At 44.7% G+C, this 12147-nt stretch overlaps 1 protein-coding gene across 1 annotated transcript; it reads left to right on the top strand.

Annotated features, from left to right (window-relative positions):
- Positions 1-1053: 1053 nt before the first annotated feature.
- Positions 1054-2156, top strand: LOC102828303 (growth arrest-specific protein 1-like). The gene has a single exon (XM_006867629.1). It carries the CDS (start codon positions 1090-1092, stop codon positions 2113-2115), a length of 1026 nt encoding a protein of 341 aa, XP_006867691.1. The 5' UTR covers positions 1054-1089; the 3' UTR covers positions 2116-2156.
- Positions 2157-12147: the final 9991 nt, after the last annotated feature.

Genomic DNA, 12147 nt, shown 5'->3' with positions numbered 1-12147 from the left:
TTTCAAGCCCTGAATGCCTGAATGTGAGCTGCCCACCACCCTCCCCGCCCTCCCCCACTCCGCAACCCTACTCCAGCGGCTCGTAAAAAAAAAAAAAAAAAAAAAAAAAAAAAGTTTCAACAACAACAGGCAGGACCAATAGTATCTCGAAAAACCGGGCTAGGGGGCCGAGCAAAGGCGAAAGAGAGTGGAGAAAGGAGAAAGCGGGCAGGCTCGGAGAGCGCGGGGCCAGAGCAGGCGAGCTGGAGGAGCGTTGCTAATGTTTTTGTTTGTTTGCTTTTCCATGCATGCATAATGAGGGGGCACCGCGGCACCACGCGGGGGCTCACGGCCCACTTTTGTATTTAAAGCCTCGCTGTGAGCAAGTCCGCAGCCGGGCTCTGCGGATCCGCTCCCCGCGCTCCTTGTCACACGAAAAGCTGCAGCGGCCACCGCCGCCTAAAGAAACCTGGGAACAGCTCTTCGACCGCCCCGAGCTCCTTGTTCTCCCCGCGCCTCCCGGAAAGGACTCTCCGGAGCTGGCCGAAGCCGGGGTCGCCGCCAGCGGAGGGGGAGGGGAGCGGCCAGGCCGCGGGAAGGCGGGCAGCGCACGGACGCCGGGCCTGGGAGCGGCAAGATGCGAGAGCCCGCGGCGGCGGCGCGGCACTGAACCGGGAGGAAGGAGTTGCAGCGGCCTCGGTACGAGCAGCCGGCCCGGGCGCGCCGGCCGCACAACGGTTCAGCTGGAGCGGAACAAGATGCCCCCGCGGCGCCGCGAGGTCTTGCAGCCCCGCCGCGGCCCCGCGCCCCGCAGTCCCCCGCCGCGGCTGTGAGCGCCTCCCGCCAGCCAGAGCCGGGACTGAGTCAGAGGGCTCCCGGGTGGAATTCGGGGTTCTTGGTGGCTGTGCATTTCTAGAAAGGACCCGCGGCTCTCGAACCAAAATCTTCTGCAACCAGCGGGACACCCGGCAGCAGCGCGCATGGATTTATGAAGACACTCATGCAAGAAGTTAGCAGGACTTTGACAAACTTTTCCACCAGCTCTACATTCGCGGCTCCCCGCGCCTCGTCTCCTTTCTCCTCCTCGCCCTGCGGCCGCCGCTGCCCGCGATGGTGGCAGGGCTATTGGGCGGCGGCAGCGGCGGCAGGGGCCGCGGGGGGACCGTGTCGGGCGCCTGGCTGTGGCTGATGGCGCTGCTGCAGCTGCTGGGCTCTGCGCCGCAGGGCTCGGGGCTGGCGCACGGCCGCCGCCTCATCTGCTGGCAGGCGCTGCTGCAGTGCCAGGGGGAGCCGGAGTGCAGCTACGCCTACAACCAGTACGCCGAGGCTTGCGCGCCGGTGCTGGCGCAGCGCGGCGGGGGCGACGCGCCTGGGGCCGCCGCCGCCTTCCCGGCCTCTGCCGCCTCCTTCTCGTCGCGCTGGCGCTGCCCGAGCCATTGCATCTCGGCCCTCATTCAGCTCAACCACACGCGCCGCGGTCCCGCCTTGGAAGACTGTGACTGTGCTCAAGACGAGAACTGCAAGTCCACCAAGCGCGCCATTGAGCCGTGCTTGCCCCGGACGAGCAGCGGCGGCGCGGGCGGCCCGGGCGCAGGCGGCGTCATGGGCTGCACCGAGGCCCGGCGGCGCTGCGACCGCGACAGCCGCTGCAACCTGGCGCTCAATCGCTACCTGACTTATTGTGGGAAGCTCTTCAACGGACTGCGCTGCACGGATGAGTGCCGCACCGTCATCGAGGACATGCTGGCTGTGCCCAAGGCGGCTCTGCTTAACGACTGTGTGTGCGACGGTCTCGAGCGACCCATCTGCGAGTCAGTCAAAGAGAACATGGCCCGCTTGTGCTTCGGCGCCGAGATGGGCAACGGCCAGGGCAGCAGTGGCTCAGACGGGGGTCTGGACGACTACTACGACGAGGAGTACGACGACGAGCAGCGCGCCGGAGGCGCAGGCAGCGAGCAGCTACTAGACGACGACGACGGTGTCCCGCGCCCGGGCGGCGGCGCTGTTGCAGCGGGTGACCACCGGGACGTGCCTTATGGGCCCGGGCGTAGGAATGGCGGTGGCCGTTCGGCGCCCAGAGTCGCCTGGACTCCGCTCGCCTCCATCTTGCTGTTGCTGCTCTTGCAGCTCTTTTAGCCTTGGCGCCCCCCGCGGTTGACTTCTGGTGGGCATGGGTCCCGCTCCAGCACGCGCTATCCAGCTCTCTCCCACGCCCGGGCACCTGTGGTCGCGGCTCGCCGCAGGGCATGGGGATAGATAGAGGGGTTGGTGGTACTTTAAACGAAACTTTCAACGTAGACTGCCTAGTTGGTTTCCCTGCCACGACTTTTGGCATTTTCCCTTTTTTGCCAGCGTGAGTTCTTGGACAGCCCCATGCCAGGCTCCAGCAATTCCCAACCGGTCTGCCCGGCAGACACCAGCTTCGCTGTCGAATTCAGAACGCCTAGAGTGAAGTGGAAGGAGCTCTGGTAGCGTAGTGGCACTGCTAATCTCATGGTCAGCGGTTCGAAACTACCAGCTGTTACGCGGGAGAAAGGCTTCCTGCTCCCGTAAAGATTTACAGCCTCAGAAACCCTGTACAGGGTCGCTATGGGTCGGAACCGACTCCACGGCACATAACAACAACAACATGGTGAAGTGGGCTTGCGGGGGACGTAACCTTAGACCTGAACTAAAAAGGGGGAGGTGCTATCTAATGGGACCTTGAAGAGTTTCAGTTCTCAAAGAACTGGACGGGGAGTAGGGGATTTGAAGGAAGACTTATTTTGTAAAAGGGCTGTTTTAATATTTTTCTTATGAAAGGACAAAAAAGTGTCGGTATCAATTTTTTTATTGACTAGAGGTGGCCAGTGAGGACATTGCAGTTGTAAGTAAGCAGAGTCAAGTCCCACTTACCCATTACTTCGTTTACACTTGATACCAATGCCCAGCATTCTTTGTGACATTGAAGAGGGGCGCGGGGAGAGTGCTTGCATTAATGGTACATGGCAAGGGGTTGATATTCCTCAATTAGTGTAGGGTATCTTCCAGCCCTTGCCTTTAATTTCATTCCTACCACTCATGATCTCTTAGGATGTTTTTTTAGGATAAGGGTCAAAAAAATGCTGACCTTAGGGATTGCTAGTGGTGTTGAACAATGCAACTTTTTTTTTTTTTTTAATTTAAAAGAGCTCTGCCCTACCATCTATGAAAACTTCCTTATGATGTCTGTTTTGTTCTTTACATCAAGAAAGTATATGTACAAATATGCGGAGAAAGTTTATTGCCTCTGCTGCTATCAGGGTGCTAACCCCTGGTATATCGTATATAAAGTGTATTGAAAACTGGAATTTATTACCAGTTGCTGTACTTTGTATATAGAATTTTTATAAATTGTATGCTTCAGAAATAATTTATTTTAAAAAAGACATTAAAAGTTTTAATTCTACAACTATGTTACATGTTTCCCCCTGAATTGTATAGTATTCATTGGCCACCAGGGATCCAAATCACAGTCCATTCGGAAGTGTGCTGTATCTTGAACAGTCCAAGTGTACAGTGTATTTTATAGATTTGAAGTTAACATTCTTATTTTCAAGAGAATTTATGGACATTGTAGAAATGTATAAATGCATTTCCAAACTGCCTTAAACATTGTATTTTTATAGACATCTTTAAAAAAAATCCTATGTTTTAAATAACTATGGTTTTGTGTATTTTTGGTTATTTGTTTTATTAAAATGTGTACATCAGTAAAGAGTTTTAAATAATGAATATGTTGTAGTTACTTTGCAAACTTAACATTGTGGTTAACCCAATAAAAAGTGAGGGGGAGGGGAAGGGTTGGAGGGGAACACACTGAGAATCTATCAACCATCAACTGAAAATACAGAACAGGACAAAAAATAAGGGCTATAATTTCTGCCTTTAATTTAATGAACAATTAAACATCTGTAAATGAGGCAGTTAAAAAGATAAAATTGACCGGTGTCCATTGGCTTTTATATTTGTTGAGAGAAGTCACAGAGCTAGTGTCTCTATATAATTTGGATAACCCAGACATCATTTTCCCCTCTCCCATTGTCATTGGTACCCATCCCACCCCCTCTCTGGCTAGTAGACATTTTCATACAATCAAACATGCCAATAACGTGGTACCAGTAGGGCTTGGAAAACCTTAAAGACTTAAGACTTCAAAGTCATTTTCACACAGTGAAAAAGTATAAAATTTTGTTACAAAACATTCAGGCAGGCAAAAGTAAACACTGGGGAGGGGAACAATTACCAGGACTTGTAATATTGTTGTGAGAAGTTGTTTAGCAGCAGGCTGAAGGCTGGGTCCCCGCCAGAGCTACTGATCTACACTCAAACGCCCTTAGATAAATAATTACACTCTTAAGCTGTGTCGAGTGCTGATACACTTGACCTTGTAAATAGAAATGTTTGCAGTAGGAATAAACTCCGGCATTGGAAAATCTTTTAAACATTAACACAAAAGAGAGCGCTCTGTCCTCTGGGGATTTGAGCTTGAACCTCGCCAAGCTAGGCACTTGCAAGGGGGAAAAAAAGTTTATTTATCTTCTATTCCTGGTGTTTATTTAAAGCTTTTCATTTTAAACGTGGTGATTGGAAGGCAAGTCAGGAGTTTAAAAAGTCACCACAAATAAACTTTGTCTGAGGGGTCGACAGATTAGCAAGATCTCGTGTCTCTTTATTTGATATTAACATGTGCTGAGAAAACATAACCAGATTTCTCTGCTGCCTAAAGTAATTAACAAAGCTATGCCCCCTTCCAACTTCCTCTAGCCACTGCCACCCCCTACTCTTCTAGGTTTCCTCAGCCTTTAACTAACAGCCTCTTAGCTCAGCTTTTGTGGAGGGAATTGAGCCACTTCGTGGACCTAAAACCAGGATTCATATATGCGTAGATTCAGAAAGTCTTAAGATAGTTGAAGTATCAAACAAGTGCCTATGAGGATGGTGTGGGGCTGGAATCTCCAGTCACCTGAATGGTTGAGTAAACATATTGTTAAAACAAAGCTGAAAGCATTGTTTCTTTGGGAAGAGAACAAAGAGGATTTGGAGAGACTTGTAAATGAAATCAGCTTTCTTTATAAAACGGAAGAGTTAGCAATCCTTCCGGCTTCATCCTTAAATATGTTTAAATCATCTCAATCTCATGTTATTTTAACACATTCTTGACTGAAAGTTAAATCTTTGTCCCAGCAAAAGCCCAGATTTTCCCCAGTAAGAAGTAAAAGGCATTAGCAATGGAAAAGGCCTGATAATTAACTGCTACAATAAACTCATGACTTGATTTTACAGGGTCCTGTCAAAAGCCTGTGCCTGGAATAAATCAACACAGCTTACTCTTGGGGTGGGGGGGAGAACACTATGCTTTATACTTGCTTCCTTATAGAAAGTGAACATTGATCAGTGGTCCATTTTAATTTAACCAATTATGCATGGGACCCAGGGATCCCCCTTGCCCCACTTGAAACTTAGTGGGTTCTAGAACACTTTGTTGGCATGTTAGGGCCAAAGGCTGGCTGGCTGTTCTGGGATTGTAGGTTGCCATCTGTTCCTAGGCAGAAAGGACTTTTACAGATGTTAGCATCTGTAATATCTCATGCTCTCAGGGGAACCTTTTGGAATTTGGGGCATTTGGCAATCTCAAATGTCTCTTGGAGAATGCCTGGAAGTGCCATTAATGAAAGGGAAGGTATCTCTGACTTTTCCTGGGGGGTTCTCAAAAAGTGCCCCCCTTCAAACAGAAGTCTCACAGGGCCAAAGGAACTCCTTTTAGAGTTCATGTAAAATTATGTGTCCTCACAGACTTTTTCATTTTCCCAGTTAGCAGGTTTGAATTCTCAATGACAGTTTATTTGTCTTTGCAGGCACTTCAGTGACAAATGTTTAAGGGAGTGTGGGACAATGGTCGAGAACAAGGAGGCAGTTCATTGAACTGACAGTGACCATACAGTAAATAGAAGGAGGTTTAAGCTTCACTGCTCACCCAAGCACACAGCTAAGCTTTTGTATATAACCACAATGGACATAGCATAAGGTCTCTGTTTATTTTTAACAATATATAGCAATGTATGCAAGTAATACACGTATGTGAAATGGACAAGTAGCACAGAAAAAGAAATCCCTGCTGTAAGTAACAGGCCATCCCTACCTTGGGAAGCTCTTTTACAAATGCCTGGGGAAAGGAAACAAGTCATATGCCAATTGCCACAAAAGTAAGCAGCCACACTTGAACACATCTGGAAAGTGCTGGGATCCAACCATGTGGGTGAAGACCCATGTCTCTACCTTGAGGATTCAAGAGAAATCACATGGAATGGGATTTTCTTTCTTCACTACCCTTCCTGCCCCCACTCTCACCCAACTCCACCCTAGCAATGTTAGTTGCTCTTGTCGGTAAGTGCTGTCAAGTCATTTCCGACTCATAGCAACCCAGTATGACAGAGTAGAACTGCCCTATAGGCTTTCTTGACTGTAAACTTTATGGAACAAGTCACCAAGTCTTTCTCTTGTGAAACCAACAACATTCCAGTTAGAAGCTGAGCACCTATTTGTGCCACAGGGCTCCTTTGAATCTTATGTTGTATAGACTAAAACTCACGGTGCCATGTGTGCAGAAGAGAACTGCTCCATAGGCTTTTCAAGGTTGTGACCTTTTAGAAGCAGACTACCATGTCTGTCTTCCAAAGCACCTCTGCCTGGAATTGAACCACCAACTCTTCCTCTGGTGGTTGAGCACTTAAGTGTTTGCATCACCCAAAGTCAGAATCAATTCAATGGCAAGAAACAGCAGCATAGACTAAAAGAGAATCAACCATCATGAGAACATTCAGAAGCATCAAACCCTACATAGAATATCTTCATATTTCTGAGCCGTGGCTTTGCATCATTAGCTAGCTTATTAGGTTTGCTCCGAGAGTTCTCATACTTCCGGGATCACTTTTTGAACATGTAAAAGGGAAAGCATGCATTATTCACTTTCAACCTCTCACAACAGGGAACACGAGAAACTTTGTCAGTTGGCTATGTTTCTCCCAGCCACCCAGAGCAAGGTTGTTGTGAAGCATCATGTTCTAAATGGCTTACGACCAAAGAATTGTTCTAGCAGGATTGGCTTCCCAGTGGCTCTAACTGCTTGTGAGTTAAGTCAAGTGGGACATTACTGTATTCGGCTTGAGGGGTTGCCTGTGGTAGACAGTTGAAAAGGGTCACTCTTGACTATCTGAATGACATAAGTAATGTGCTATTAGCATAAATACCTTCTAAGGCATCCATTTAATCAATTTCTTAAATAACAGAATGATCTACTACAAAATAGTGGACTGTATACACTATATTTTGGCACAAAGATGGTCATTCTCCCACTAGTAACTAGGGGCTCTAAATAAATGATTTCAACAATGTTTTATTAAAGGACGACAAGAGCCCTCGAGCTGCATTAATGGGGGAGAAGTCGAGTGGCACTTTTGTTATGGAAATGTTAAGCACATAATAGCGCAGGCCAAACAATGTACAGCCACTTCATTCTTTCAGCCATGCTGACACCTCTTGAAGAGGAACTGCAGGGAAGGATGTGGGAAAGATTTGCTTTCGGAGGAAGCTTTCAGCTAATATTTTGGATGGCTACCTCCAAACCCTGTGTAATACGCATTATAGGAAGTGAGATGAAGTGAGACGGGCCTCTGACGTTCAGGGGATGTTTCTTCCTCTTATTTCAGGAGCACAAGTTCCATAAAAATATTAAATACATTTTGACTTGACATTTGACAACACAATGTTCTGAGAGTTTTAGGCCATGGGTTAAATTTTATAAAGTTGTTCAGAGACAGTTGCTCTCAGAGGTATTGGTATAAATGGAGGTGACTATGCCATGCTCCCCTTAAGCAAACAGGGTACTCCTTCATGTCTACAAACATGTCATGGAGGACATCTTCCATCTGTAACCAAATAATAATAATAATAATACCCCCTGCTTCCAGAATTTTGGGATATCCTTATGTGCTCTGACTCTAAGCATGAATTCTTACAAACTTAGTTCTAGGTTCCAGTTTTAGAAGTTCTTGCTCTTTGGCATTTATGGGATAGAAAAATGAGCTAATATCTCACAACTAAAGGCTACTGTATATTTTACTACTGAGCAGATGTTATTGTTATTCTTGAGTGCTGTCCAATTGGTTCTGACTCATAGCCACCTTGTGTAGGGTTCCCAAGGAGCAACTGGTGGGTGTGAATCACCGAGCTCGCAGTTAGCAGTCCACTGCTTATCCTGAAGCACCACACCAGAAGCAGATGTTACCAAGGACCAAAAATAAGGAACTTTATACTCAATGAAAACAGAAGCCTTTATAGACATCTCTTTTTTGAAAATACCAATCATCCAACTTTCCATTTTAACCCACTTCATTTTCTTACCTGCCAGGTAGAAACTTGATTGATATCAAAACTCTTTGGAGTATCCTCTTGTAACAAACATTGGGATAAGATTTTATGATGACTAAAAGATATGCCTGTAACCCTGGAATAGGTGAGAAAAGTACTATTTTCGTTCCATAGGCATTGATGGAGAATCTACCATAGGCAAGTGGTACAAATGTCAGTATGACACAGTTGTCTTCCTTACTGAGATTACCCAAATAAAGGTGGGAAAACGTTTCTGTTACAACAGAATGTTCCAAGGCATAGTGCATGCATGCATATGCGTGTTGTGTGTATTTGTGCATACAAGTATATCTCTCTGTGTGTGTTAGTGACTGCACAATTGTTACTATCAAATTTCAAAGTAGTAGTAGGCAAGGAAGGATTGGAAGAAGGATTAATATCAATCATGGAATTCTTGAATGTTATACTAAGAATTGACTTTAATAAAGTTATTTGTGAGTTAAGTAAAGTAGGATGTTACCATATTTGACTTGAGGGGTTGTCTGTGGTGTACATTTGAAAAGGGGTCACATTTTAATATCTGAACGGTGTAAGAAAAGTGCTGGATGGGGAAGAGTTCCCAACAGGAAACTCCCAAGGTTCCTCATCTTGAACAGAATACATAACGCGGTCTTAAGGGATGAAGATCAGAGCCAGAGAAACCAGTTAGGAGGCTACTACTTGGGATCAATGGACAAATCTCAAGGTCCAGAACTAGAAAGAGACCATCGAAAGGAAGAAGTCAGATTCAAGGCACCTTGACTTTTCAAATATGGGGTGTTCAAGAAGGGCAGAAGCCAACATGGCTGCAAGATTTCAGACTCAGAAAACTGGATCCTGTGCTATCCTCGCAGTTGTTCAGCTTGAGCCCATTGCTGCAGCCACTATGCCAATCCATCTCATTGGGGGGGGGCTTCCTCTTTTTTGCTGACCCTCCACTTTTTTTGCAAGCATGATGTCTTTCTCCAGAGACAGGTCCCTCCTGTTAACATGCCCAAAGTATGAGAGACGAACTCTTGGCATCCTTGCTCCTAAGGAGCATTCTGGCTGTGAGTCTTCCAATCCAGATTTGTTTGTTCTTCTGGCAGTTCTATGGTACTTTTAATATTCTTCTCTGGCACCATAACTCATCAATTCTTTATTCATTGTCCATTTTTCACATGAATATAAGGCTATTGAAAATATCATGGCTTGGGTCAGGTGTACCTTACTCCTCAAACTGATATTTTTTTGCTCTTGAACACTTTAAAGAGGTCTTATGCAGCAGATTTGGCTAATGCAATGCCTTTACATTTCTTGACTGCTGTTTCCATGAATGTTGATTGTGGATTCAAGTAAAATGAAGTCTTTGACAACTTCTTTTTTTTTTTTCCCCATTTATCATGATGTTATTTTTGGTCCATTTGTGAAGATTTTAGTTTTCTTTACATTGAGGTATAATCCATATTGAAGGAAATGGTCTTTGATCTTCATCAGTAAGTATTTTAAGTCTTCTTTGTTTTCAGCATATCGCAGATCGTTAACGAGTCCTCTTCCAATCCTGTTGTCAAATTCTCATTCATAGAATCCAGTTTCTCATATTATTTGCTCAGCACACAGATTGAATACATATGGTAAAAGGAGACATCGCTGCTACACACCTTGCCTGATTTAAAACCATTCATTAGCTCCTTGTTCTATTTGAACAACTGCCTCGTGGCCTATGTACAGGTTCTTCATGAGCACAATTAAGTGTTCTGGAATGCTATTTTTTCAACTGTTATTCAGTTTGTCATGATACACATATTCGAAAGCCTTTGCATTAAAAAGTACAAGTAAACATCTTTCTAGTATTCTCTACCTTCAGCCAAAATCCACCTGATATCTGCAATGAAATTCTTCATTCCATGTCCTTTTCTGAATGCAGTTTGAATGTCTGGCAAGTCCCTGTTGATGTACTGTTGAGGACATTTCTTAATTATCTTCAACTAAATTGGGAGTCCTGGTGTGGTGCTGTGGGTTAATGTGCCAGACTGCAAAGCTGTTTGAACTGCAAAGTCGGTGGTTCAAGCTCACTAGCTGCTCCTTGAAACACTATACAGGGTCACTATGGGTCAGAACCGACTCGACAGCACTTAACAACAACAACAAATTATATTTATGTGTGATATTAATTATATTGTTAGATAATTTCTGCAATCCATTGGGTCACCTGTCTTTGGAATGGGTACAAATTGGGTGGATAAGATATTAGATCTTCATCAGTAAGTATTTCAAATCCTTTTCTCTTTCAGCAAGCAAGGTTGTATTATCTGCATGTTAATGAGTCTTTAACTCATTAACTCATTGAAAGGCTGTTACTGAGTCTTCCTCCAATCCTACAAACAGTTCCTTGTCTATGTACTGCTGCAACTGCTTTTGAATTATCTTCAGCAAAATTTTATTTGCATGTGATATTAATGATAGTGTTTGATGGTTTCCACTTTCTTTTCAGTCTCCTTTCTTTGGACTGGGCACAAATATGGAGCTCTTCTAACTGGCTGGACAGATTGATGTTGATGTTTTTAAATTCTTAAAATCCAGCTTCTCTATTTGTTCATCATACAGATTAAGTAAGCATGGGAAAGGATCCAACCCTTCTGAACAACTTTCCTGATTTTGAACCATTCATTACCCAGCTGTTATGAACTAACAATTGTCTCTTGGTCTATGTACAGGTTTCTCATGAACACAGTTATGTATTCTGGAAGTCCCATTTTTTTTGCAAAGTTAACTGTAGTTTGTTATGATCCACATAGTCAATAAGGCACAAGTAGACATCTTTCTGGTATTTTCTGCTTTCAGCCAAGATCCATCTAATATCAACAATTATATCCCTTGTTCCATGCCGTCTCCTGAATCCAGCTTGAATTTCTGGCAGCTCCATATCTATGCTCTGCTGCAACTGTTTTCGAATTATGTTCAGCAAAAATTGACTTGACTGTGATTTGAATGGATTATTCAATGATTAATGCATTCCTTTCAGTCTCCTTTCCTTGGGATGGCAACAAATATGAAACTCTTCTAACTGGTTGGCCAGATTGTTGTTGTTAAGTGCCATCAAGTCAGTTCAGACTCATAGCAACCCTGTATAGGTTTCCTGAGTCTTTAAATCTTCTTGGGAGCAGAAAGCCTCATCTTTGTCCCACGGAGCAGCAGCTCAAACTGCAGACTTTGGGGTTCACAGTCCAATGATTATCGTATGGAACCACCATGTTACCAAATTAGTCAGATAGACTTTTCCAAATTTCTGAACATGGATGAGTTTATGGAAACATTTCAGTTGGTATTCTATCAGTTCTTGGAGCCTTGTTTTTCATTAATCCAGTGCCATAGGTTCTTGATCATATGCTACCTCTTGAAATTGGTAAGCATCAACAAATTATTTTTGGTACAGTGACTCAATGTATTCCTTCTATCTTCTTTGGATGCTTCCACATCATATTCAATATTTTGCCCATAGAATCCTTCAACATTGCAACTCAAGGATTGATTATTTTTCTTCAGTTCTTTCACTTGAGAAATGTTGAGCATGTTCTTCCTTTGGTTTTCTGACTCCAGGTCTATGCACATTTCATTGTAATACTTGGCCTTCTCAGGTTGCAGGTTGCCCTTTGAAATCATCTGTTCAGCTCCTTTACTTGCTCTTTTCTTCCAGTCACTTTAGTTTCTCCACATTCAAAAGCAAGGTTCAGAGTCTCTTATGACATCCATTTTGGTCCT

Source organism: Chrysochloris asiatica, unplaced genomic scaffold (genome assembly GCF_000296735.1).
Source record: "Chrysochloris asiatica unplaced genomic scaffold, ChrAsi1.0 scaffold00107, whole genome shotgun sequence".
NCBI classification, from domain to species: Eukaryota; Metazoa; Chordata; class Mammalia; order Afrosoricida; family Chrysochloridae; genus Chrysochloris; species Chrysochloris asiatica.
This window is presented reverse-complemented; position numbering and strand designations above follow the sequence as displayed.